This window comes from Trichinella spiralis, assembly GCF_000181795.1.
Source record: "Trichinella spiralis strain ISS 195 chromosome Unknown Scfld7, whole genome shotgun sequence".
Lineage (NCBI taxonomy): Eukaryota > Metazoa > Nematoda > Enoplea > Trichinellida > Trichinellidae > Trichinella > Trichinella spiralis.
Window position 1 is genome coordinate 562,570 of NW_003526946.1, and position 27,555 is coordinate 590,124.

The 27,555-nt window shown below is 31.9% G+C and overlaps 6 protein-coding genes across 6 annotated transcripts; 3 read left to right on the plus strand and 3 right to left on the minus strand.

Moving 5' to 3' along the window:
* Positions 1-651: 651 nt before the first annotated feature.
* Tsp_11505 (conserved hypothetical protein) lies at positions 652-1,789 on the minus strand. The gene is made up of 2 exons (XM_003373044.1): positions 1,657-1,789; positions 652-1,034 (listed from the first exon to the last, which is right to left on the minus strand). Exons 1-2 carry the CDS (start codon positions 1,787-1,789, stop codon positions 652-654), a joined length of 516 nt encoding a protein of 171 aa, XP_003373092.1.
* Positions 1,790-2,168: 379 nt separating this feature from the next.
* On the plus strand, positions 2,169-4,589 carry Tsp_11506 (conserved hypothetical protein). The gene is made up of 4 exons (XM_003373045.1): positions 2,169-2,214; positions 2,360-3,596; positions 4,098-4,173; positions 4,293-4,589. The coding sequence occupies exons 1-4, from the start codon at positions 2,169-2,171 to the stop codon at positions 4,587-4,589; spliced, it is 1,656 nt and encodes a 551-aa protein (XP_003373093.1).
* A 170-nt stretch (positions 4,590-4,759) lies between these two features.
* On the plus strand, positions 4,760-7,061 carry Tsp_11507 (hypothetical protein). Its single transcript, XM_003373046.1, has 5 exons — positions 4,760-4,821; positions 5,533-5,680; positions 5,864-5,967; positions 6,698-6,816; positions 6,931-7,061. Exons 1-5 carry the CDS (start codon positions 4,760-4,762, stop codon positions 7,059-7,061), a joined length of 564 nt encoding a protein of 187 aa, XP_003373094.1.
* A 2,737-nt stretch (positions 7,062-9,798) lies between these two features.
* Tsp_11508 (putative protein tag-76) lies at positions 9,799-14,231 on the plus strand. The gene is made up of 20 exons (XM_003373047.1): positions 9,799-9,811; positions 9,986-10,032; positions 10,097-10,239; positions 10,317-10,464; positions 10,537-10,724; positions 10,776-10,927; positions 10,990-11,148; positions 11,202-11,413; positions 11,480-11,551; positions 11,611-11,793; positions 11,858-11,982; positions 12,048-12,241; positions 12,314-12,485; positions 12,546-12,657; positions 12,703-12,897; positions 12,955-13,191; positions 13,247-13,437; positions 13,497-13,635; positions 13,819-13,935; positions 14,190-14,231. Exons 1-20 carry the CDS (start codon positions 9,799-9,801, stop codon positions 14,229-14,231), a joined length of 2,841 nt encoding a protein of 946 aa, XP_003373095.1.
* A 1,407-nt stretch (positions 14,232-15,638) lies between these two features.
* On the minus strand, positions 15,639-16,133 carry Tsp_11509 (receptor expression-enhancing protein 5). The gene has a single exon (XM_003373048.1). The coding sequence runs from the start codon at positions 16,131-16,133 to the stop codon at positions 15,639-15,641; it is 495 nt and encodes a 164-aa protein (XP_003373096.1).
* Positions 16,134-17,474: 1,341 nt separating this feature from the next.
* Positions 17,475-26,516, minus strand: Tsp_11510 (putative LIM domain protein). Its single transcript, XM_003373049.1, has 17 exons — positions 26,498-26,516; positions 26,322-26,439; positions 26,199-26,262; positions 25,736-25,791; positions 25,282-25,375; positions 25,095-25,174; positions 24,978-25,038; positions 24,715-24,840; positions 24,352-24,641; positions 24,218-24,278; positions 23,923-24,099; positions 23,720-23,857; positions 21,283-21,471; positions 21,037-21,210; positions 20,747-20,977; positions 18,416-18,628; positions 17,475-17,696 (listed from the first exon to the last, which is right to left on the minus strand). The coding sequence occupies exons 1-17, from the start codon at positions 26,514-26,516 to the stop codon at positions 17,475-17,477; spliced, it is 2,313 nt and encodes a 770-aa protein (XP_003373097.1).
* Between the last annotated feature and the right edge of the window lie 1,039 nt (positions 26,517-27,555).

Genomic DNA, 27,555 nt, shown 5'->3' on the forward strand with positions numbered 1-27,555 from the left:
AATTTCTGACAAAAAATATGAATTATCTTGGCTCCAAGAAAAATGGTCTATCCTTGCTTAAGGGTCAGTTTTGCAAGTGACAGTTGAAATATCCAAATTACATTTTCAGAATGAAATTTCAGAAAAAGTATTATTTTCATTTAATTCATCTCATTTGTATCATCGTAGCATTATAATTGCTGGTAAAAGTAATAAATCAAATGCTTAACAATAACTTGGTAAGCTTATTAAAGTAATGACCAAATGTTCAACGTTACAGATGGAAAAGGAATCCGTTGCATATCGAAATTATTTTACTAAATAAAATTGAAAGCAAAAGCAATTACTTTTCATCTCAAGTTCACTCCATCATGGTTGTGAGCGTTATCTTTCTCTAGCACTGTATATTTTCTGCCAAATTATAATCATTGCTAATTAACCTTGTCGGCAAGCATAAAGGATAAATTTGTTTTTCATTTGCCGCCCATGCTTTTGCTGCCATTGTTCTGCGTGCGCTGCAATTGCACACTAGCAGGGGTTCACTGCCTGGGTCAGATTACAACTTAATTTGATTAAGCATCGGTAGAATCGTAAAAATTCCTGACCGCCCGGATAATGCTGATGACGGCAGATAAGCATGCATATTTATTGTCTCTTTGTTCACATCCACAATCATTCTTTCCTTTGCTGTTGACTTGTTTGGTTCGAAGAAAGTTTTCTGTTCGCATTGTGTTCGCTATTTTTCGTCATGGATGATGTCAGTGAGTTACGTCTTGACAAACTGTTGCGGTAGTTTGTCCCTTGTGTATGAAGGCAGGGCGTATCAATTGAAATATACCGGTAAACGGACGAACGGTTGGGAGTGTTCAGAAGTATGTGCTGAATGTATTCAATATGTTCCTTGTCATTAACAGTTTGTTTGTTTCCCCATAAGACAAGAAGGGGTAAAAAGGCACAGTATCCACGAACCTGGATGTGACATCTGTGCTCAGGCAAATCCCTCACATGGAAGCGTGCCCGATGGATCCGCACTTTCGTCAGTGTTATTGTTTTCCCTCGTATATTTTATTTAAATCAAAAATCTGCAATATTATTTAAAAATCAAAAAACAAATTTAGTTTTATATATTTGGTGTAAATTGTAAACTTTCTATTTCAACATCTGAACAAAACCGAGTAGTGCGTTGGTGAACACTTAAATCGCCATTTGTTTTCATTTACATTTGCAAGCTTTCAATGTATGATATTTCAATGATAATGAAATATTTAAACATTTCTCATCAAAAGCTGCGCCTATGATGTAGCTGATGTGTTTGATGTTGCATTTCAAATTGCATTTGAAGTTGGTTATAAGTGAGCATGGAATTTCGAAAGAATTTCCATCCACTTATTCATCATTTTATCGTTTAATTAACTAAAGGGATTTTTTTTGGCCAAAATCTTAGGCACTTAACCTAGTTCGACTGTATTTTATATGAAATGTATGAACGTCAAGCAGGATTTTTCATACAAACAGCAAACCTCATCGACATGTATAAAAAAATATATATGGATGTTTGTTTCGTAATGAAGGAAACTTTGTAAATATTAAAGTAAAATTCTTGGATTGTAAACAAGAAAGATTAAAATAGAACATTCCCATTAAAATCAAGAAATTAATCAGATGCTAACAATTTACGAGTTGTCACTCCTTGGTTAAGCTTGAAAGCTGCAACTGTGAACAATTTGTCAATTTTTGCATTTGTATTAAAATCGCTATTACCAACATGTGTGATGTGACGAGAAACGCGAAGAATGTTTGACAAAGGCATATGCGTGAATTCATGCGTAAAATTAAGTGAAATTGCGAGCTAACGCGTAACGTTAGCATTAGTGCCATTTGTAACCCGGAAGTTAAAAGTGTTGCTACAACATTCCAGATTTTTCAAACAGATTATTCAATATTCTGACATTACACCCGGAAGTTAGCATCAAATTTTGATAAATTTCAACAGGCAACAGATTTATTTACAGTCAGAGCAGATATCAGGAGGGAAATCGATAATAGACCAATGAGAAATGAAAACTAAATGTTGGAAAATGGTTATATAAAACGAAATTCAAAACCGTCCACTTTATTTTCGTTTGCTGTTGGGTTTGCGATCAGTGCTTTTCGTTCGAGTTTTTCAAATCATTTTCTTTCTGTTCCCTATGGCTAATGTACCTGAGTTGCATCTTGTGCAAAGTCATTGCGGTGGTACGTGCCTTTTTCATGAAGGCAGGGCATATAAATTAAAACGTGCCGCCAGTAAAAAATATTGGAGGTGCTCGCAAGTATGTGCTAAATGTACAGTGGGTTTCCTTAATTATTTAGGATTAGTTTATTTTGGTATAGGATAAAGAAGGCTGCAGTGGTGCCATATGGACCAACCTTGATGTGACATCGGTGATGAAGCAAAGTGATCACATCGAAAGCTGCCCGGTGGATGAATACTTGACGTACAAAATGGAAAAGAGGGCGGTTTTGACAAAGCGCAGCGCGGAAGAAACGAAACCCATCCCGGCCATCTATGATGAGGATGTTTCCGCCGCGTCCTCCGAGCCATCCACATCTGGCTATTTTCCGCTCTTTAAACGGGTAAAGTCCGCGATGTACGGCCACCGGGCAAAGCGATTCCCAAAACTGTCCACTCATCGTCGGGACCTGCAAATCCCGTTCCCGTTTGGAACAACAAAGGCCGGTGATAATTTCTTATTGTGGCAGAATGCATCGAAGCACATACTGGTATGTGCTACTGGTTACAACATTAAACTGCTAGCAGCCATGCGAACCTGGGTCATGGATGGTACATTCAAGATTGTACCTCAATGGTATCAACAACTGTTTACCATTCCTGCCTTTGTGTCGGGCAAGGTGATGCCAGCAGTCTATTGTTTATGTATGGGTAAAGACATTGGAACGTGCGGGTATATTTTTCAAGCTTTAATAGACAAAGCGGCAGTTCTGGAGGTCGACCTTAATCCAGATACCATTATCTGTGATTTTGAAACAGCCCTGATACCTGCAATTCGGGGTTACTTGCCGAATACGCGTGTGCAGGGCTTCTATTTCTACTTCTGCCAGGCAGTACATACGAAAATCTGTGAGCTGGGATTGAAAACGCGATATCGCCAGCATGAGGAAACAGGAAGAAAAATCAGAATGCTCCTGGCCACCGCTTTCCTCCCTGTACCGCATGTTAATACGGGTGTTAGCCTGCTTGAAGCAGGCACTACGAGTAATTTATTAGCCTTATTTCAATATTTTCGGAAGGAGTGGATGACCGATGAAAGACTGCCGCTTTGGGATGTCCATAATGTAAATATTAGGACGAATATCCACTTGGAAGGTTGGCATAATCGGCTCAACAGAAAAGCAGCTAAAGCTCATAACGGGTTGTATGAACTGCTCCAAATCCTCATAGCAGAACAGGGTGTGATGGACACCCTGATTCAACAAGTGCTATCAGGAAACGCTACCGTTGGTGACTTAAGACGCGTAAGCAAGGTTTACGCTGAAAAGCAACGACAGGTTGCACAATATACGGGTGAATACACCAACGGTAGACGAACGCTAGAGCAGTTCATAGAAGCTTTAATGTATATAACGCAGAGCCGATTTAATGCCGCCTTCAAAGTGGTGGATTGTATTTTATTGTTGTATTGTATTGTATTGTATTATATTTGTTTTCTGTTTCATTGTATTGTATTATTTAGTTTCTTGCTTTCTTGTTGTTTCCACTTTGTTTATGCCGTTCACTGTTGTTTTTCATTGTTGTCGTTGTTGTTGTTGCTGCTCCTGTTGGCTAGTGAAAAATAAAAATCACTATTTAACTTATTTTTTGTATTGTTTTTTCTCAATTATTACTATCGCATTTTGGTACAGTAAAATATAGAATAATGATAAAAATTATTTTCGGGAATGCTCATCATGAAAAAGTATAAACTTCAAAACAAATAATATATTTAAGTAAACTAAATCTCAATGAATGACGAAACATCAAACAGACAAAACTTATAATTTTTTGTTTCGTCACTACTATTAAAGTGACGTAATCTTAAATGCAATATTTGAACCAATGAAATGAAAAAATATTACAGTTTAAAAACCGGAAAATATTCAGATGTTGATGATTCAGCGGAGACTTCTTCGTTGTATATGGCACGGATGGGTATTGTTTGTTCCGCGCTTTGCTTTTTTAAAACGGCCATTTTTTCCATTTTTTACGCAAATTGCGGATCCATCGGGCATGCTTCCATGTGAGGGATTTGCCGGAGCACAGATGTCACATCCAGGTTCGTGGATACTGTGCCTTTTTACCCCTTCTTGTCTTATGGGGAAACAAACAAACTGTTAATGACAAGGAACATATTGAATACATTCAGCACATACTTCTGAACACTCCCAACCGTTCGTCCGTTTACCGGTATATTTCAATTGATACGCCCTGCCTTCATACACAAGGGACAAACTACCGCAACAGTTTGTCAAGACGTAACTCACTGACATCATCCATGACGAAAAATAGCGAACACAATGCGAACAGAAAACTTTCTTCGAACCAAACAAGTCAACAGCAAAGGAAAGAATGATTGTGGATGTGAACAAAGAGACAATAAATATGCATGCTTATCTGCCGTCATCAGCATTATCCGGGCGGTCAGGAATTTTTACGATTCTACCGATGCTTTATCAAATTAAGTTGTAATCTGACCCAGGCAGTGAACCCCTGCTAGTGTGCAATTGCAGCGCACGCAGAACAATGGCAGCAAAAGCATGGGCGGCAAATGAAAAACAAATTTATCCTTTATGCCTGCCGACAAGGTTAATTAGCAATGATTGTAATTTGGCAGAAAATATACAGTGCTAGAGAAAGATAACGCTCACAACCATGATGGAGTGAACTTGAGATGAAAAGTAATTGCTTTTGCTTTCAATTTTATTTAGTAAAATAATTTCGATATGCAACGGATTCCTTTTCCATCTGTAACGTTGAACATTTGGTCATTACTTTAATAAGCTTACCAAGTTATTGTTAAGCATTTGATTTATTACTTTTACCAGCAATTATAATGCTACGATGATACAAATGAGATGAATTAAATGAAAATAATACTTTTCTGAAATTTCATTCTGAAAATGTAATTTGATATTTCAACTGTCACTTTGCAAAACTGACCTTAAGCAGGGATAGACATTTTCTTGGAGCCAAGATAAATTCATATTTTGTCAGAAATTAATGCAAAACAGCGATTATTGAAATTAATTATTTAATAAAATAACAACAGTATCATTTTCACATTCAAATAACAGTTTCAGATTTTATATATTGTACAGAGTTGACAATAATGAAAAATTTTTATGATAATTTAGTATGAAACATAAGAATATAATAAAAATAATAATGAATAAGCGGATGAATAGTAGAAAAGAGTGATGGTGGTGGTTATTCTGCAGTCATTTCTGCAGCAGTAGTACAGCCAGATATAAATTCACTGTAACGAGGTTGGAAAATTTTTTCATACAATGTTGCAGCTCCATGGCAGCTTGGAGTGAAAAGCCAAACAAAGAAAATGCATTTCAGCGGCCAATAGATTGGTATAATGAAAGATATGCATTCAGCAAAATAATCAACAAGTCGAAAGTAGCCAAAAATAACCCAATAAAACTTCCATTGCTTACAGTTGGCATTTTCACTTGATTGCATCTCGATTAATGTCTTCATTGCTGGATAACTAATGCATATGCAATTGCACAACAATCCTGCATTAGGGCTAAATATCAACAGCACAAAAATCACAATTGCTAACATCACCGCAGCTTGGTAACGACTTTTGCCAGTTTTTTGTTCAATTTTAGCAAACAGTTTTCCAACCAATCTGCTTTCATCACCGATAACATACCAAATATCATTGCGAATATTTTGAAAAATTTGGGCCATTTTTCAAGCAATCCAACAACCAACAAGCAGTCAGATTGAAGCAAGCAAAGCAAACTAATTACTGTTTCATATAATCCTGACTTGAAACTTTAAAATAAGCTAAGTTTAAATTTAAAGTTTTTTCCGAACTTTAAACGTTTTTCTTGAAGATATTAAACGTTTGCATCATTTACTTGAATAGCATATGTAATTTATAAAAATGTTATTTATAAAAATTAATAATCACTTCTTTATCCGTTTGAGTCAGTTTTTTTCACTTGAAAAGTGCTTATTGATACCGCTTGATGAGTATGTAATAAACCTAGTTTTGTGATTTTGATTATGAAAAGTTCGTGTCAATGGTTTATTACCCGCTAATTATGCTTTTCCGAAAATACGAAAAATAATAGCAGCTATTAGCGCTATTTAGCTAGCAATTATACGTGATTTACGCACAAGATGCTTTTCCGTTTGTCAGATATTGTTCTGATGAGTAGCTAAAGAAATATTCCTACAAAGGGATAGTCTACAAATGATAAATTGCCCACAGATGCAGTTGTCAGTATCAACATATTTTCTGATTTCAGCTGGACTGTTCTTCCTTGCAATTAAAGAATAATTTTATCTTCGAAAAGTTTCTTTTGCCCTCTCTAACAAGTGTTTTTGCGTTTCTTTCTCGGTTTTATTTAAATAAAAAAATGAAAATCTATAATTTTATTTACAAATAAATAAACATTTATTCATAAATTTCGTATAAATTATATAAAATTGATATTTCAGTATCGATACTAAACCGTTTCTAAAGTTGACTAATATACTCAAGTTGCAATACATGTATTGTATTTTGATATTTATACTAGCCCTGCTTATGCTCCGTCGCCATATACAATCATTGCTAAGTATTCTCGTCAGAAGGGATAAAGCAAGGATTGGTCTTTTATCTATCTACCATCCACGCTTTCGTTGTTTTTTCTCTGAGAACTAATTCAAAGCATAACAGCAATTTTGTATAGCCTATGAAAATACTGAGATTGAGCTGGAATTTGTGCCTCGTAGTGGTCAAAAGAATGGAAATGCTAGATTCTGGTGCGTAGTGTGCGATGTAGCATCTGCAGAAGATCACCAAAAATCGGTAACATGGTGACCGTATGGTAAAGAATTAAAGTGAAAAAAATTTTAAACTAAAATATTATTACGAAACCAATCTAATTTTTCACTACAATTTGACTTATATCTCAAATTAAGTCACAAGGTCAAAGGTTGCCGCATAATGTTGAAAACAGGCTTTCCATGATCATAAATTTTAATATTTTATTTGCTATGTTGGCACATATAAAAAGCAGACAGAGCCAGATAAATGTAAACGGAATAATCCATAGTGTATGCTTTTTGTTTTTTATGCTTTTGCATGTACTCATTTTATATTTTGCATTTTACATGCGCTGAGAATCTGCAGTTTTATTGATGAAATGTGCGCTGTAAATTAAAATACAAACAAGAAAAAGTAGAATCTCTTGAAATTCAACCACAGTATTTATTCTGAACAAAAATCTGGTGAATTTCTTTTCATATGAAAATACATTCGTTATATCAATTATTATAAATTGAAATTCAATATGTAAACATATCAGAAAAAAATGTTGAAATTCACGGTTATCTTTCATTTAGGAAAACAAAAATGTAACAATAAAGTTGTGTTGATGATATTACTAAAAAAATAGCTGTTTTTTAACACATGTTGACACATACATAAAAAAATATATATATATAAAAGAAACAAAATATTACACAAATTGAATTTACACATCCACAAAGGAATGTTGTAGAAGATAAAATTGTTTGCTTAAAATTCACAACAATTTCTTGTTGCAATTGTTTTTACAAGTTTGTTGAATTCTTTTGTTATTCTTTGTTATCCAAATTCTGATAACGGTATTTTTGTTGTTAATACAGTAAGAACAATTTTAAGAAAAATAAAAAAAAACGAAAATGTAATCTATTACCATAAATAAAAAAGAAATTTATATATATTTTTTGTATATATTTGCATATAACTTGTTTCAAAATTCAAATCGAACTGATAACTGTAAATTTACTTTTTACGCCAACAGGGCATTTTACCGTTAAAACTGAAAAGCGGCTTTGCAGCTATATGTATATATATTTATATATTTTTTTACTTTTTCGAGGAAACTTGTTTTACTGTGAATAAAATTATTTTTTTCAACATCGGATAAAAATTATTCAATTGCTGACAACACTCGTGGTCATTATCAGTTGGCTTATTCGATACCTTGGGAAAATGAACAGTTGGTCATTTTCTCGTTGTATTAAAAGTGCCATTAGCTTGGCAGTTGGGCTTGATAAATCAACGCGACCATTTCAACCTGTCACTTTCTCGACTTATTTTCCAGGATGGAAAGGAAAAAAAAAAGCTGAAATTTTCAAATCAAAAGCAACGCCCATAATTTATTTAGCTGCTCTGTTGCCATCTTGCCAGATGGACAGTTGTGCATTTACGCTCAAATTATCCTACCCGACAATTGAATGCAAAACAAGCATAAATTTTAAGCTAAATTTATTGTATATGAAAAATTTGATTGACAGATAACCGAAGAAAGTTAAACTTTGAGAAACTTTTTTCAACTGTTCACTGCTTAGATGAAAATTTCGATTAATTAATCGATTTAGCCGGGAGGTGAACATTTCATACAGCTTCAGTGTCAATCAGAAATGCTAATTAATGCAAACGTTGTTGTCTTCAGTTATGCTAAAGTATACGAGCCGAGGCAAGATATGGCCTTACTCAACTTCACTAAATACTGTTATTATTATTCAAAATTTATTAACATTCATTCGAACAGACTTATGAAATTTTTTAATATAAAAATAATAAAAAAGCAAACAAAAATCCAGAATAAAATTGTGATTGTTATGATATGTAAAAGGCATTTTAAATAATAAAACAGTTTACTATTTTTGCATGCATTGTTTTTACAATGACGGGTTGAAAATCAAATTTAATTACATATAAAACTTGTTTATAAATTCAACATATTCAATCACTATCTTTAAACAACTGTCGAAATATTCCCATCCTCAGTTATAAATTACAGTACTTTTTGCAAGTTGAAAATACTTTCCAAATTTCCTATTCATTCCGATATTTCCTGTCTATCATCGATGACGATTAATTTAATCTGGTCTGGTATTAAATGCGCAAAATTTAACATAATGACCGTAAGGTGATGGACAATGAACGCAATTTACGAAGCATCTTTTATTTTGTATTATCAAGAATTATGAATTCAGTTTTTACAAAAATAACCATTCGTGACATTATATTACAGTACACATTACAATTTACTATATATGAATATCAAAAGCAAAAGGCTATTATTTAGCAGTAATATTTGAATTCACTTTCAAAATGTAACATATTAGAATTAGAATTCGTGAAACAATGATAAACAGCCAAGAATTGCAGTGATTTGAACGGCACAATATTTGATGTAAGTCACGAGGAAACTTCAACCAATAGCTCATCTCGGAGCAATGCACCAATCACAGTGAAGATTGATGCGATTGGTATTTGAATAATTAAATTCGCTATCACGTGATGTGGAGACATTCATTACGATAAGTGGAAACGAACGCTACTCATTCAAAGTTGAAAAGTTGACGCTTGTTGGCATATTTTTAATATTCTATCATCACAGAAAGTTCTATTTTATTCTTTTCTTGATTTTTTTAACCAAGATTAATATTCTCAGTTTAACTAAAGATTAGGTACAATTTGATTACTGTGCTTACTGTAAATCAGCGTTCATTTGCCCAGTAAACTGTTGTTGCTGTTCTATTCTCAACTTGTATTGCTTCCAATGTCTCAACAAAGTAAGTATTGTTGTTATATTATGTAAAATGTTGATCGTAGCATCGCTATTGTTGTTTGATTTTTAATTTTTCAAAAAGTGGTGGCTTAACTGCAAAATATATTTGACCAAATCCATGAACCGCATGTTATTTCACCAACTGTTGAGCAATTTTTAATCACTGAATTATTTTTAGGCCAAGATACGAATTTAGCTGCAGATGAACTGTCGCAGTTGGGTTTAGTAAGTATTATTTAATGTTTTATTAAATTATTTCTTATTGTTGTTGTTGTTGATGCTTTTTTAGAAAGAATTAGTGAAGCGTCCTGGATACGGGACTGTTGGCAAGCCGATAAAATTAGCATGCAATTATTTTCCACTGATAAAATTACAGAAAGGTGATATTGTGGTTAACAGATATCACATCGACATACAACATCCGCGTTTAAAGTTGAATTGGTTCGATTCTAGTTAATTTGTTGTCAAGTTTTATTATAGTTTTAATGTGTTTTTATTTTCTGTTCAAGTGATGACAATCGTGACGTATTTTGGGCATATGTAGTGAAGCGTTCAGATATTTTTGGCGATCCATTTAAATTAGCGTACGATGGGAAGAGTACTTTGTTCACAGTTGAGAAATTACATTTGAAGCAAGTCGGTGAAACAGCAGATCCGGTTCGTTTTAAAAATTAATTCTGGAGTTTTATAAATTGTAATTTTCAAATATGAATATTTGTATATTTTAAGGAAAAGTTTTCCTTCAAAACTGTTCGAGAAAATAAACCATCAGAGTTGTCTATTTTGATGAAATTTACTGGTCTGGTTCACTTGGACTTCAGAAATGCAGAAGCCGGTTCGCTGGATGAACGTGAAAAGGGTCCAATTCAATTTTTGGATATATTGTTTGCACAAGGGCGTTCATCTCCATTATTTGAGTAAATTGCAGTTTAATAACAGTTTTAATTTATGAATTGGAATAATTTCAGATTGTCGAAATCATTCAAAGCAGTCAGGAATTCATTTTATTGCATTCCACAAGGTGCTGGTGTGGACGTGAAATATGGCATTGAATTATGGAGAGGCTTGTTCATTTCTGCGCGCGTAATTGATGGTTTTCGACCAGCGATTAATATTGATGGTGTGATGGAAATTGTTTTTCATTTCGGTGAAAAAAATTTTAATAATTGAAATGGATTTTAGTATCACACAGTTGCTTTTACAAGCGTCAGTCACTGATAAATTTGATTTGCGACATATTGAATGGTGATGAACGTGAAGTAAGATTTCATCCAAATCAGCTTAGATTGAATACCCAACTTCAACCAGAACATTTGAACTTGTTGATACCAGAATTAAAAGGTAATCGTCATTGGAATATTTGAAATATATTTAAACATTATTTATTAATTTAGGGGTCTGCATTCATACAACACATCGAAATCAAGATCGAATTTATCGTATTAAAAATATACTCAGTACGGCAGTATCGATGAAATTCCAAAAAGATGGAAAAGAAATTTCAGTTGCGGAATATTTTCGTGATGTTTATGGGCCATTAAAGTATCCAAATTTGCCGTTGGTTGAAGTCGGCAGTAAATCAAAACCAATTTATTTCCCAGTTGAAGTACAAAAAACGGACAATTGTTTCAACTTTTTTTTTAATACAATGAATTTATTTTGTCTAATTTAGCTTTGTCAAGTGGCAAACTGTCAAAGATACAACAAGAAATTGAAAGCGTGTCAAACGACTTCTATAATTCGAGTATGTTAATGATTTTAAATATTGATAATAATAATAATAATAAATTGTTATATATTTAGTTTGCTTCGACGGACGCTCCTACTCGAATTCTAAAGTGTATGGACATGGTCAAGAAATCAAATTTCAATAATGATCCATTTTTGAAAAGTTTTGGCGTTCAAATTAAAGCGGAACCAATGATTGTTAATGGACGAGTTTTGCCTCCGCCTAGGTTGGAATATGGTAAAGGAAATGGAGGACGTGTAAATAAATAATAATTATTCATTTTGAAAAATATTTGTTTCATAATTTGTCCCATGTTTTTAGCAAATAATTCTTACACCAAAAGATGGAGCATGGAATTCGAATGAATTTAAATTTTTTGAATCTGCTTCTTGTGAATCATTTGGATTTGTATCGTTTCTACCACCACATAAAGCATCAATGTTACAGTGAGTATTGCAAAATTTCATTAATGAATCAAATTAGCTTTGTTGATTATTTGCTTGATTTTTAGGGAATTTTGTATGCAAATTGTCAGAACATGTCGTAGTACAGGAATTGAAATGCCGGACAGCCCAAAATTTTACGAACAAGCGCGAAAAAATGATACGGTAGAAATGGTATTGAAACGTATTGCTGACAAATGTGACAGAGATGGAATAAAATGTGATTTGGTATTTGTTGCGTTATATTCATCTGAACAATATGGTAATAATTATTTTGTTGTTATATGATGAAATTTATTTTATTAATGTTGAATGTATTTTTACCTTTTTTAAGCTCAAGTGAAATCTTGTGGTGATATCACTTTTGGATTGGTCACTCAGTGTGTATTACCGAAAACAATAAGCGATGTGGCAATAAAGAAGAGCTATTCGACGATGTTAAATATTGCGATGAAAATAAATATGAAAATTGGTGGCATCAATACAAAATTATTGGAAGATGAAATGTATGATATTGAATTGATGAATGCGTATGAAAAATTCTTGAATGGAAGTTTTTTGTTTAGTTTGGATAATTATTTGTATAAGAATAATGCATTGGTAATTGGTGTGGATGTGGTTCATCCATCAGCTGTGGAAACGCATTTACCATCAATAGCTTCGGTGGGTATTATTCATGTTATTGTAACTTCAAATTATTGAAGGAATGTTTTTGATTTGAAGGTTGTTGGAAATGTGGATACAAAAGTGACGAAATTTCATGCTTCGGTGAAACTACAACCAGCGAAGCAAGAACTGATCACCGGATTTATCGAACAATTTTCTGAACGTTTACTGGAATATCTTGATGTTAATGGTACGGCTCCGAAAAATATTATTGTTTATCGAGATGGAGTATCCGAAGGTCAATTTATGCAGGTGAAATTGTGTTGTATCATTAATTAAAGCAAAGTAAAAATTTATTTTTTTAAAAAGGTTTTGGAAGAAGAACTGCCTGCTCTTCGTAGGGCTTGCAAATCATTTGCAACAAATTACCAGCCGTTGATTACGTTTATTGTGGTTCAAAAGCGACATCATGCTCGATTTTTTTGTTGTGATGAAGCTGCAGCACGAGGACGCGGGAAAAACATCCCTGCTGGTACTGTTATCGATAGAGTAGTGACATCTCCTGATGAATATGATTTCTTTTTGTGCAGTCATCATGGAATTCAAGTATGACTTTGTGAAATGTTTTGAATCTTTATTATTAATATTATTTGAATTGCAGGGAACTAGTAGACCGACGCGATATCATGTGCTGTTTGATGAAAGCAACATGGATGCGAATGTCATGCAATCGATTACATACTATTTATGCCATCTGTATGGTAGATGTGCTCGTTCTGTCAGTATACCAGCACCAGTATATTTTGCAGATTTAGTTTGCGCCCGTGCTCGTTATCATGTTCTTGCAGCGTTGTAAGTTTGATTAATTAACTTATTTAAAAATGAATGAATTATTGGTTTTTATTTTTTAGAAATTCTGGTCTAGTGGAAAAGTATTCTGATGAAGACAGTAATAGTAGTAGTGGTAGTAGTAGTAGTAGTAGTAGTTCCAGCAGTAAAGCCGAATCCGTGAAAACAGAATTGTCTAATATAATTGCACTTCACAAAAGAGTTAAAAGAATCATGTACTTTGCATGATCTATATCAACGATGGAAGCGTATTTTAGTCTAGTATATTGTTTAGTATTCATTTGTAAGCACTAAATATATTTGTGTTTGTTTTCGTGTTGTATTTATTTCTGTCTCTGTGTGTGTGTCCATGCGTGTATTTCTTAATGTGTTTTTAGATTATAGCTTTTCGTTTCACACAGTCGTGATAAAGAAAATCAGTATACATCATGTAATGAGGATGGTTCAATATCTGTGCATTATACTTCTTATGATCAGTTCATTATACCATTCATATTAAATGTATAATATTGAGGTGAAGATGTTTGTTTGCATGAAAAATAAAAGAGATGGGAAACAAATATTTACGTATGATTAAGTAAGTAAAGAGTTGGAGAAAATTGTTATCAGAGTTTTAAATGTGAAATATGTGGACAGTTTCGAAATATTTTGTTATTCTTGATGCTTAATATGTTTAACAGCACTATAATTTTTCCGTCCAATGCTTGCGCTATTGGTGCAATCCTAACCATTATGAATATGAGTTGTATTTCAAGGATCATCGTTTAATTGCATGGGAAAAGCAGCAAAGTATCTAAAATTGTTGAAATAAATTTATGACGCAAAAGTACTTGTTCATACATAAATAAATGAAGAAAGTCAATGAATAAAATGTGCGTGTGTTTGTCTATGAACAGTACTGTTTTCTGAAGGCTTCATCTATAGCTAATTGTAGATATTTTTTCTCATATTTGCTTGTTGATTTTTGATGACCATTAACGAGCAAGTTGATAACCATTTTCTAAGGAAAAAATGAAATTAAAGTTTGAATTTTACTTTGTCGTGAGAAACCAATTTGTTTGTTTTATTATTTCATGGAAATATCTCAAATCAAAATTGCCGTCTTCATTATTTTTGTGATTGAAATTTGTAGATATCAGAAAGATAATATTGCTTACTGTTGAGTTTTCTTTCAGGTTTATATACTTTTGAATATAATTAACTTTCATTTTTTATAATACAGTCGAAAACACCAATTCATATAATAAAAATCTGTATATTAGAAAATGAAAATTAGTTGTCATTAGCTTAAAAAATTTTAGCCAGTGGCGTATTAAATTTATGAAAAGAATCATAAAGAGAAGGAATATTAGCGTTAGACGCATTTGAAAAAAGGATTTAGCTGGCAGACCAGCAGAAGAATCCAGTGATGTATAAATCACAGTGAACATTAGAATTATTGGTATAATTGTTATGAGAAATTTTATATTACTGACAAGCATAAAAACGATGAATAGTAATATCAATATTACATGAAAAGCCAATCCCAGGAATGAAAGGTTAGTATGAGATGTATTTCCTGGAATTGTGATTCGTTACTCCTGCACGATGTTGCATCCGTCAAGCATTTGATTTATTACATTTATACTGGTGCGTCGGCAAATTTGTAAGAAGCGTGTCGAAGCTGATGACATGCACGGTAATAAAGATCAAAGTGAATGTTTAGAATTCAAAGTTATGATGATGGAAATAATTTTCGTCGCTGTTCTACTTTATGCAGCTGCCAGTGTTGTAACATTTAAGCATTTGATTTATTACTTTGGCAATCAATTATAATGCTATGATCATACAAATGAGAATTAAATGGAAATAATAAGTTAACAATTTTATTCTGAAAGTGCAATTTGATATTTCAACTGTCACTTTGCAAAATTTATCTTAAGCTGGGTTAAAGATTTTCTTGCAGTTATTTCCTACATAACAAGTTAAATTCATATTTTGTCAGAAATTAATGCAAAGCAGCAATTATTGATATTAATTATTTAATAAAATATGAACTTTATCATTTTTACATTCAAATAACTGTTTGAAATTTTATATATTGTGTAGAGTTGAGAATAATCAAAAAGCTTTTGAATAATGAAGTATTAACCATGACAATATAATAATTAAATTAACAGTTAACGGATAAACGGATTAGTAGTAGCAAATAATGATGATGGCAGTCATTCAGCAGTCCATTGAACTGCAGTTATACCGCCAGATAGAAGATGACTGTAGCGAGGTTGGGAAAACTTTTCATACAATGCTGCAGCTCCAAGGCAGCTTGGAGTGAAAAGCCAAACGAAGAAAACGCATTTCAGCGGCCAATAGATTGGTATAATGAAAGATATGCATTCAGCAAAATAATCAGCAAATCGAAAGTAGCCAAAAATCACCCAATAAAACATCCACTGCATCCAGTTGACGTTTTCACTTGATTGTATCTCTATTAATGTCTTCATTGCTGGATAACCAATGCATATGCAATTGCACAGTAATCCTGCACCAGGGCTAACAATCAAAAGCACACAAATCACAATTGCTAGCATCACCGCAGCTTGGTAACGACTTTTGCCAGTTTTTTGTTCAATTTTAGCAAACAGTTTTCCAGCAAATCTGCTTTCATCACCGATAACATTCCAAATATCATTGCGAATATTTTGAAAAATTTGGGCCATTTTTCAAGCAACCCAACAACCAACAAGCAGTCAGATTGAAGCAAGCAAAGGAAACTAATTGCTGTTTTGCATAGCTATTTGCATTATTTAAAACTTTAAACAAAGTATTTTAAGTTCGAAAAATAACTTTAAATTTAACTTAAACTTGGCTTATTTTAAAGATATTAAATGTCTACATCATTTATTTTAATGACATATAAATGTGATTTATAAAAATAGTAAAATTGCAGTTGTAAAAATTAATAATCACTCGTTTAATCGTTTGAATTAGTTTTTTTCATTAAAAAAAATGCTTATTGATAGCGCCTGATGAGTATGTAATAAGTCAAGTTTTGTGATTGTGATTATGAACAGCGAATGTGATTGATTTGGTACACGCTGATTGTTCTTTTTCACAAATACAATTAATCCTCGCTTAGCATTTTTTGCATTATATTCACATATGCATTACGGTTTTATTATAAAATGTGCAATAAATTACTTCACTGATGCTAAATATACAAATTAGCATTGGACTTGTAGACCCAATTTTGATGTGAAGAAAATTTAGCATGTAAATAGTACTTTTCCAATTCTAGAAATAACAGTAGCTTCAAAGTGAATCACACAAAGATAAAAGATTGTAATCAGTCGATTAATTAATTAATGTAATGTAATTAATGCCAATCAGAAGACGTTGAAATGCTGTTGTTGAGAAGCCAGTATCCGTTTTTGGTTGTTCTGCCCACTTTTGTGTGCAAAAAATGGAATGAAGAAAATTTTCAGTTTACAGAAAGCTGTCGTATTTCTTGTCAAGAAATGCACATTCAATAATATTTAATTTAAATGCAGTATTTCAACGCACGCTGTTACTATAAATTCAAATTTATTGACTGACAAGTTAAATATTTTCTCCTGGTTCGTGAATAAACAAATTTCTAATTTTAGTCGAATTTTGAGCGGAATAAAATTTATTACTTTCACATTTATAATAAATGAATTGTTTGATTATTGAACACAGCGCATAAAGTTTCGAGCGTTGCCGATTTTCACAAAAACAATAATTTTAACATTTCAACTTTCATCATTCAGCGTGAAATAAGTGACAAAGCACCACAAGCAAAAAAAAACAAACATATTTTAAAAATCTAGAATATTTCGTTCTTATTATATGAAATTGCGTCATGAAAATAAAATAAATATAATGAATATGAATGATCAGAAGAAATTTGTATCATTCAATTCATTCGAATGCGCTAAGTCAAACTGAAATTAAAATTATCAAAAAACAAGTATTAATATAAAAGTATAAATAATTTAAATAATTATTCAAAAATAAATAAAGGAGAGAAAATATATTGTCTAATGTGCTCCCGGTTGACCATGATATATATGACGAGCAAGTGAAATGCCCATCTGAGCCGGTGACATGACAACCGTCACGCCGGCTTCTTTCAGTGCTTCAATCTTATGCGCTGCGGTTCCTTTGCCGCCGCTAATGATTGCACCAGCGTGTCCCATCCTTCGTCCAGGTGGGGCAGTCACACCGGCAATAAATGATACAACTGGCTTTGCATTAGCTCCCTGAAATTTCGAATGTTTCAAATTGAAAAATAATTATTAATTTTTTACGGTATTGTTGATTTTCAAAAATTCGGCTGCTCTTTCTTCAGCACTACCACCAATTTCACCGATCAGTATGATTCCTGTTGGCAGAAGCAAATACAAGCAATCAAACAGAAACCAATGCAAGTGGTAAAAATAAATTTCATTAATTTAATCTACATACATGACTTGTGAAAAAATAAGATCCATGAATAAATTATTTATACGTCATTACCTCGAGTTTCTGGATCTTGTAAGAAAAGATCTAAGCAATCAACAAAATTTGTGCCATTGAATGGATCGCCACCGATTCCAACGCAAAGTGTCTGTCCAAGACCAACGTCCGTGGTCTGCTGTACAGCTTCGTACGTCAAAGTACCAGATCTTGATACAATTCCTTCAAAAATTGGCATTATACGTACTATTTCAAATTAATTTTTAATCATCATTGCAAGTATTATTACCAACACAACCTGGCTGATGAATATGGCCTGGCATTATTCCAATTTTGCATTCATTAGGCTAAAAATGCAACGCTTCTTATATATATATATATATATATAAATATACATTTAGAACAGCTTAAATTTATGCTCTGCTAAAAGAAAATGCATTATCAAATTTTCCTATTCACTTTCTTTTGAACAACGAATTTAAAACCATCAGAATAAATAAAATGATAAAACAGTCGCGCTTACTCTAATTAAGCCGGGACAATTCGGACCGACCAGTCGACAGTCGGATTGTTTCAGAAGTTTTTGCTTCACTTTCACCATATCCAGCTGCGGAATCCCTTCGGTTATGACGACAATCAAAGGAACTTTGGCATCAATCGCTTCGTGAATAGCATCCGCTGAAGCTTGAGCAGGTACGTACAAAATGGTCGCGTCGGCTCCTGTCTCTTTCACAGCCTACGGGTGGAAATTTGGTTGAAATTGAAATTCAAAAAAGCAAAACAAAATACAACAATTTCAACATCCTCACCTCCTCAACCGAACCGAATACTGGCAAATTTAAATGCTTGGTACCAGCTTTGGTCGGCGAAACACCACCGACAATTTTGGTACCGTAATCCAACATTTGACGACAATGGAAAGTTGCCTGATAAAAAATTTGCAAATAATATATTAATATTTAATACAATCAAAAAAATAGCTACATTATATTCGAAACGTGTTCCAACTTCAATAAATAAGTGAAAAGTAAAAATTATGTAAAAAAATCAATTAACAAAATAAAACAACTGCGCTGCTGTTCATGCTCAGACATTTTGCTTCATAAAGCAAAAAAAAAACGCTGAGCATTTCAAAAATTAAATTCAAAATAATTCAGCGTAAAATTCAAAAACAGCTGCCATATTGAATTACTACTTACTCTCAGCTGAAGAATACTTTCAGCATTTTCAATCTGTCATATTGAAACTTTAATATTTTTAAATTAATTTCATATCCACTCCCCTCACTTTGCACATTTATGAATCGATGCATTTTTGTGTATTTTTTGTCCATGAAATGAATGGTAACAGCAAGTACAATTGAAAACGTCACATTAAAAAGTTTCCCAGACATTATAAAATTGATTGAGTTTTAAAATTTTCAAAATAAAAAAAAAGTTCTTAGCAATAAAATTATATTCTTACTTGCTTTCCGGTGAAACCTTGACAAATAACTTTCGTTTCATGACCAATTTTCAAAAATTTTCTCGTTTCACTGTACAAAAATCGATGAAAGTCTAAACAGCGTCATGGAAATAAACAAACTTTGACAGATTATGCTACCTTTGCTTCGATGTTGGTTTCCATTCAAAAATCTACGAAAAAGGAGTCGAGACGCCATAATAATCTGAAATGAGAAGAACACTGAAAAAGCACATTCAAAGCATCTGAATGTTACTTCTCCGCTAATAAAACTAAGCACTAAAAGCAGAATATGACAAAAATTATCCAATCATGAAATAATACTGACAAAACAAATATTTATATTAATCTATCTTTAGTTCTTCTTTTCAAAAAAATCAAACATTGCAAAATACGCAGAGTTGCATTTGTTCTCAAATATGACTAGCTTATGATTTAAAAAAAATTATCATCATTACAAACCATTCTAACGGAGTGAAGACAAAAAATGTACCTACAGTATTAGAAACTAATAAAGTCGAACAACATGCATGCAGCAAGCTTCCTCTTCTCAATAAGGATACTGTATTCAACAAAGAAATAAAGAAATGCATGTAGCAATACTAAAAAGACCTTCACCATTGTCAAACACTGTCGAAAGTAAAATATTGTAAAATTAAAAAATAAATGTAGAAATTTAATTATAAAACAGAATAAGGTAAATTTTAAAATTTAAGAATTCAGAGATCTTACCTATTATTTTTCAAAAAACATCGTTGCTGATTTCTTGAAATAATTGCCTCGATGCAGATTGCTAAGATTAATCTGTTTATTAACTAAACGACTTGAATTTTGATGATTTCAAAGCAAAGTATATTATTAATAAGTTATTTGAATTTAATTTAAAATTTAATTATTTAATAATTTTGAATGATTAATAAATTGTATTTATTATAAAAAGTGTAATGGAAATTTACTTTTTCAGATATACTGATAACAAATTTTATATTTGAAACAGGCAAATAGTTTCAAATTATTTATTGCAGCACTGAATAAGTAATCCAAAATACAGAACTAATATAGTGATAGTGAGTAAATGGCATTTTACTAAAAATTGCGAAGATTTGTTCCGTTAATTAGAAAAGAAAATAAGTTCATAATCATAGATTGTAATACAAACAGAAGCATTTTAGGCAGAATGCAATTTTTGGAATATACCGTGGTATTACTTCAAAACAAAAAGAATATATAAATATGGACAGAAATTTAAAATGTGCCAGTTTTCCATTCATCCATCGCCGTATCGTATGCCTGAAAAGAATACACTTTTGCATATTCAAATAAACAAAATAAAATAAAAAGTAAAAAATATATGGTTTGTGTGTATTATTTTGAAAAATAAAATAACGCATACTTGTTGAACAAAACAATCAGAATGCCATTCACAATTTAGCGCTGTGATGTAGTGACCAGTGATTGGGCGCTTGCATCCGTGGCATGTGGGTGTAAAATTTGTAAAATAATCTTTGTGGCAAAATGCACGACCGTCTTTTTCGTGAAAAATTTCTTCTCCAATTGGTCGACCACATTTAGCACAGTAGAAATGTTCCGGATGCCAAGTTTGATCCAAAGCGGTAATGCATTTCTGAAATTGCAGAACACACTGTGCGTGGGATTGAAAAAAAAGAATCAATCTTGAAATACTTCTTTTATTGGAGTATTACAGTAAGCACAGCGGGGTGAGAACAATCTGTGATAATCGTGTTCGCAATAAATGCTGCCGGATCTTTCGTAAAAATTACGATGAGCTAGCCGTTCGCCGCAATGGGCGCAGACGAAGTGTTCTTCGTGCCACATTTTACCCAAAGCAATTGCAACCTGAACATCACAAAGAAGAAAAATTAATTTGCATATGTAATTGTATATTGCAACTTTGAACGCTAAACTTACTTGACCGACGATCGATTTTTTGCATGCTTCGCATTCTTCATTGGAGACGTTATTAATTCCATATCTGGCCAAGTCGTTTTGTATTGAGTCTGAATTTGAATTTGTCATCGAATCGTTGAAATCAATTCGGACGTGTTTTGCCCCTTTAAAGCTGCCAAACACTGGTGAATTGGTTCCTTCAACACTATGCTGAGACATATCTGTTCAGCTAATAAAAGAAAAGTTGTAATACTTATAAAATAAAAACAACTGTTGAATGATTGTTAAATTTTGATTAAAACTGATGAAAAAATTGTAGTTGAGATTGATTAAATATGTTTGCATTTACAAAACTCCATTTGTTTTTGTATATGTATAAAAATTTGCAATAAACAAAAATGTCATCAGAAATTATGTTTAAAATTTTAATTCTTGCCATTGTAAAAAAGCTTCAAATAGGAAAATTTTTATAGCAATTGATCATAATGGTTTTTATTATAATGCACAAATGCATAAACTTTGAACAACTGAAATGTTTTAAAATAAACAAAAAAAGAAACAAAATATTAAATTTTTTTTTAAAAGCAATTTATTAAGATTATGAAAAGGAAATATTAATCAATGATGAAGATGATTAAAATATTATAAATTTGAATAATCATGCAACAAATATGGTTGTGTTGTTTATTGGTGGTTGATTCATCAAATTATTATTATTATTATTATTATTATTATTAAATGTCTGCTACGTCATAACAATTACAACACAACACAAAGCTTTTTTGTTTCCAGAGAAAATGAGAAACAAACTTTGACGTACTTTATAATATATTCTTGAAGTGTTCGTGAGAGTCAGTTATTTGTTCAAAAAATTGTGTACGACAGAATGTGGAGATAAAAATGCATCCCAAGAAAATGCAAATAGTGCAGTTGTTGTTTGGTGATGAACAAAAGGGAAAATAAGAGTTGAATATCTCTTTTTAAGAAGCTTCAAAGATGAATATTAATTTTTACAAAAAAATATGAAATTATCAAAATAATGTTGTTTTCACAACAAAGCGAACCAGCAGAACAAATGCTTCCTTCGACAACGGCTTAATAATCATCGATTTCCATAATCTATATCAACAGAGGCACAACAATTTTGCATGCTAACAACCGCCGCTGCTTGTTGCTGGCTGCTGCAAGTTGTTTTTCTTTTCTTCGCTTGTTCCAAAAGTGAAAGTCGATTGGTGCGTGAAGCTTTTCCCAAGCTGCAACTACTACTAACAATGCATGCTTTCACATGCGTTGTGATTGCATTGTTGTTGTTGTTGTTGTTGCTGCTGATTGTTGGTTGCATCATGCTACTAGCTGCTACATTCTTATCAACTTGCCTACTTGCATATTTATTTGCTTGCTTGCTTCAAATTTACTTCTCTTTCTATGATAATTATTTCAGGAAATTTTATTACAATTTTAATAAATTTAATACATTCTGAAAAATTGAACATTTTCCATCTACTTTAATCTTACATATATCATCTAATAAAAGATAAGATAATAACAATTGTGAAACTATTTATTTATTTTCTCATAAACATTATACAAATTACATTTAATAATAATAATATTATTAAAAAAAAGAATAATAATTTTCCATCATAACAACCTGAAAATTTTAAAACTTTTTCGTATTTTTCTCAATTGAATTTCCCTAAAGTACGTCCAGTGAAAATTTCATCTTCAAAATTGACTTCAAAATCAATGTTTAATTTCCAAAATTGATGATACTGATCGATGATCAAAAGTGAAAAAGTAATTTATTATAACCAAATATGCCCAGAAATAGAAAATAATAAATTAACAAAATGGACTTTTCCAAACAATTTACTCGTTTTGACATTTTAATTTAAAGAAAAAATTTTTTAATTAAAATCAAGTTAATTTATTCATGTTAAACAATAAGAAATAAGTTGTCACGCTGAAAACTTTTCCAGCAAATATTGGCACACAAAAATAGCATATAAAAAATTTCAATAAAGTTATATTGCCTCAGTATCATCAGTTGAAAATAAATTTAGAAAAAAAAACATATATATATATGTGGATATTAAAAGCAGAAAATAAAAGTATGAAACTAATAATTAATTCCAAGTTATGCAATTGGAAAAATCTATTCAACACTCGAAATTTAAAAAAAAATAACTACACACAGAAACGAGCAGAAAGGGGGAGAGAGAAAAAGACGACTGAGCTAAAATTGTCGTTGTTTACTTTATTTATTAATAATTTATTTTTCATTTTTTGCATCTGTAAATTTGCAACCGCAACTATCTTCTTCTCTTTCTTCTTCTTCATGAACATAAGTCGATTCAGTTGGCGTTTCAGCACGAGTAAAACGTTTCGATTCGGAATCATTCATCACAGCACATGATTGCAAATGATGATGGTGAGGATGATGATGATGATGATGCACGGTCGTCATCGGCTCTCCAACACTCAACGCTTCCATGCTTTCGCTTATGGTCACATTTCGACCACGATCTATCGGTGTCAAGCCGCTAAAATCAATCGGGCCTGTCTCCTCATGTTCAACAGTACTTTCGTGGGGCATCTGAAAAGTTTCACAATCACATCAACTCCAACAGCATCTCCTTTTTTTTTGCTTTGTCAAATTACCAGCATTGATGGAGCCCGGAAAAAATAAAAAAATGGATAATACAACAGATTGCAGCAACTGTGGGCGTACAGATCTGCATAGCGTTCCACCTGAGAGGCGAAGAAAGTTTGACGAGAACCGCTTCGAAACAAGCTGCCCAGCATACCGTATGCCATATCCATTTCGTGAGTAACACTCTGAAATTTATTTTTCTTTATCCAAATAATCTTTTCAACCTATTGTGATACGATCAAATTTGGCAATCGACAATAAACGTCGATCAAGATCCCAATCAAATAATAAAATCCAGCTTACCCTCATAGATTCTCTTATTTCTCTTATATCTGGCCTTATTTCACTGCTACTGTCCATGTTTCTGATAAGAAATTGTAAATGTAAAAAAAAGAACTTTTTTTGAAAAAAGAAAAAAGTAAACCATATAAACATACTTGAAAGCTGCGCCAAGTTGTATATCCAAGTTTTGCAGTCGTGTGAAAAGACCACGACGTTCGGTCCAAACGTGCAATTCTTGCACCAATTCAGGCACGACAAGAAAAGTGCGCCAACCACGCCCTTTTTTCGAACGCAACACGTCGCCAAAAATGTGATCACCAAGGTAAAGCACTTCTCGACCACGGGCTCCAACCAATTTCGAAAACACCTCACTGGAGCCACCGGCGTAAATTTGATTCGGTCGCAACGGTCCGAGGTGACTACCAATTCTCAATGTGCCGGTCCCCTGAACAAAAAACGGATCTTTTGTACTTTATGAATACTGTACTTGATTATAATTAATTTTTTATAGCAATCACTTGATCAACTTGACGAAAAACAGTGCCTTCTGCAAACCAGAGAGGTTTGTTGGCGTCGACGACAATAAAATCAAAATATGATCGCCAAGATTTCGTTTCAGAGTCTAACAAATACGTCATCACTTTCTGCAAAATACAAACAGAATGTCAAAAAAATAATTTTGAGAGAAATTATTAAAAATTTTTCACTGCCACAATTAATAACCACAAACTATTTGTGATTATTAATATTTTCTTTTTTCTTTTTTGGTTTCTGTACTCACATCTGTGTAAAAATAGCCACTATTTGTAAGCAGGAATGTTTTCGCACCGTTATCTCTCATTCTAGAAAATTTTATTCAAATTCAAATATAACCAGAACCATAACATCCATTGCAAACCTGGTCAACAGCATCGGCAGGCGTGGATCTTTGTGGACGTATTTCTCCAAATTGTTCAAAGTAATTCGCTTCATATCCCCCTATAGATCAGAACACATTTCAATACAACATGAAAATCAACATTGTATTGTATTGTATTGTATTGTATCGAATTTATTAAAAGCTTTCAAACTACATTTTAACTTACATGATAATGAACCCAATCAACAGCAGCACGGACATCTTGATACATAGATTTGTAAGACATGTACATATCTCCAAGTTTCACTCCTGATGGTTCACTAAAATTTCAAAATATATCATTAAATTTAAAAACTCATCAGATGTCAAACAAACAATAATAGGCTTTTAACAGTATGCATAAAATTTACAAGAGTAATAAATTACAACAGCAATATTAAATAGGCAACAATAAAGCTAAAATTCAATCTTGCTATAATTATCAATGTTAATACGACAATATCGGAAATGCTACATTTCTCAATTATTTTCCATGTCATTAATAAACATTATTTAATTAATATATTAAAAAAAACTGCTTTTCACTTTATTGTTCCTAATAATTTTTAAAGAAAATGTACTCATTAATCTCATCTTCATTTAAAAGTTTAAATTATAATCTTCATTATTTTTCAACGTACCGGCTCGAGCCAGGACAATTATCCATGTAGTTTACCAAGCAAGCAATCAGATATGTCTCTAAAAGTAAAATTAAAATATTTATTCACGCATAAAAAAGCATAATTTTTCTTCGATAACGTTGTTGTACAAAGGTAAATTTTATATTATTCCAGCAACAGGGAAACAAAGAAATTAAACTCATATATATATATATATATATCAGATAAAATTCAAAGGAAGCTATGATAAATTTAAATGGAGAACCATTAAAAGTAATTTACAGTACAAATGCTAAATACTTACCGGGGACGTTGAATAAAGTATTTAAAACATAAACTCGATCTTCAGACAATTGTATGAACTTGTTCGGGTACAAAGATTCAATAGCTTGTCTATAAAAAAAGCAACTTAATAATAAAATATAATAATTCATAACATAATAAAACAGTACGATTTTAAAAACTCGAATCCATGAACACCAACCAAAATGTTACCAAATGCATCAACTTTCAACAAATTTCCATACAGATTATCAAACCACAGACCCCTGAAATTATTCTTTACAATTAACATGGAATAACAATGAAAACTGCAAAAATAATACACCGTATGGGAAATGTATTGTCATATTTCAGTTGCAAAAGTTCCGGTGAATAGCCAATTGATATCAGCCGCTCAATGACTAATCTGAATCCCAAAATTTCATATTCTGGAGATTTGTAAACTGTAAAAATGAACAAAATAAAATTACTAAAATTGCAACATCATATTTCGTGACTTACCTGCCAGTGTGTAGTCCATATCAAACCCGAAAAACTTTATCTTCTCCAATTCCAAACTGCGGTTAACGAATACTCTAAGTTTTGAATTATAATAATAATTTAAAATAATAAATTTTTATAGTGAACAATAATTCAACATTGCATCTCAACATATTTCAACAAATTTTTGAAAAGTTGATTTGCAATTTTAATAAAATTAAAATCTTACCGTTTCCCTGGATCTCGATGATACTTTTTCACCATAGTATTTTCCATTGCAACTGACTTGAAAATACCGTAAACAAAGACTACTAAAAAGTGCAAACTTAAAAAGATGCAAATCCATTACAACAAGGAAACATTAAAATTACAACTAAAAACAATGACATACACATATACAAACATACATGTATTTTTTTTCTTTCCAAAAAATGCCTTATATTAGTTTTCATATAAAAAATTATCTATTACACAAACCAGCGTCATATTTTATTTTGAAAAATATCAAATAATAAAGAATGAATTTGAAGCACTCTTTAATTTTCACATTGATCTACCATGATTAAGTATCATTATATGCTGCGCCTTTTTCGTTTTTTTGTTTACTGAAATTTTTTAGACGCAAATATAAGATTAAAATATTCATAATATTTAAATAATATAATAATAATAATAACAACAGCAGAAAATAATAACTTCATTTTAAATTATAATCTTTACGAAATATTATGATCTTCAATTGTCAAATAAGCAATGCACACGAACAAATAGCAATTAACAATTAAAGCAATAAAAAAGAAAATAACAAAATGCAATTTCTGTCCAAGAAAATATCGAAATATTCTCCGCGTTTGTTTCGACTAAAATTACTGAAAATTATCTGCTAAAAATATGAAATTATCAGGTTTATTTTGTCTGAAAATTTCAGACAATGGAAAAAACATTTTAAAAAATATAAACTTCAGAGCAATTGAAAACTTTCTCATATGTTCACTACTCTTTCGCATGCTTGCATTTTTTTAATCATAAATACAAAACTGGATTATTCAACATTATAAGCAATGAAAAATGCTTCACAA

Bases quoted from the DNA above. Each gene is read 5' to 3' on its own strand.
- Tsp_11505 (XM_003373044.1), bottom strand. From the start codon at position 1,789: ATGCCTTTGTCAAACATTCTTCGCGTTTCTCGTCACATCACACATGTT. The intron at 1,035-1,656 runs GTAAATTGTTAG...AAAATATACGAG, and splicing joins TAACCAAGGAGTGACAACTC to GGAAAACAATAACACTGACG.
- Tsp_11506 (XM_003373045.1), top strand. From the start codon at position 2,169: ATGGCTAATGTACCTGAGTTGCATCTTGTGCAAAGTCATTGCGGTG. The intron at 2,215-2,359 runs GTACGTGCCTTT...TATAGGATAAAG, and splicing joins TGTGCAAAGTCATTGCGGTG to AAGGCTGCAGTGGTGCCATA. The intron at 4,174-4,292 runs GTTTGTTCCGCG...TGTCACATCCAG, and splicing joins ATATGGCACGGATGGGTATT to GTTCGTGGATACTGTGCCTT.
- Tsp_11507 (XM_003373046.1), top strand. From the start codon at position 4,760: ATGGCAGCAAAAGCATGGGCGGCAAATGAAAAACAAATTTATCCTTTA. The intron at 5,681-5,863 runs GTTGGCATTTTC...TTTAGCAAACAG, and splicing joins TAAAACTTCCATTGCTTACA to TTTTCCAACCAATCTGCTTT. The intron at 6,817-6,930 runs GTATTCTCGTCA...AATTTTGTATAG, and splicing joins CCATATACAATCATTGCTAA to CCTATGAAAATACTGAGATT.
- Tsp_11508 (XM_003373047.1), top strand. The intron at 11,414-11,479 runs GTACAAAAAACG...TGTCTAATTTAG, and splicing joins CAATTTATTTCCCAGTTGAA to CTTTGTCAAGTGGCAAACTG. The intron at 13,438-13,496 runs GTAAGTTTGATT...TTTATTTTTTAG, and splicing joins TATCATGTTCTTGCAGCGTT to AAATTCTGGTCTAGTGGAAA.
- Tsp_11509 (XM_003373048.1), bottom strand. From the start codon at position 16,133: ATGGCCCAAATTTTTCAAAATATTCGCAATGATATTTGGAATGTTATC.
- Tsp_11510 (XM_003373049.1), bottom strand. The intron at 26,263-26,321 runs GTGTATTATTTT...GAATAATTTCAG, and splicing joins GACAATACATTTCCCATACG to GGGTCTGTGGTTTGATAATC. The intron at 21,211-21,282 runs GTAAGTTTAGCG...TGTGATGTTCAG, and splicing joins AAAAATCGATCGTCGGTCAA to GTTGCAATTGCTTTGGGTAA.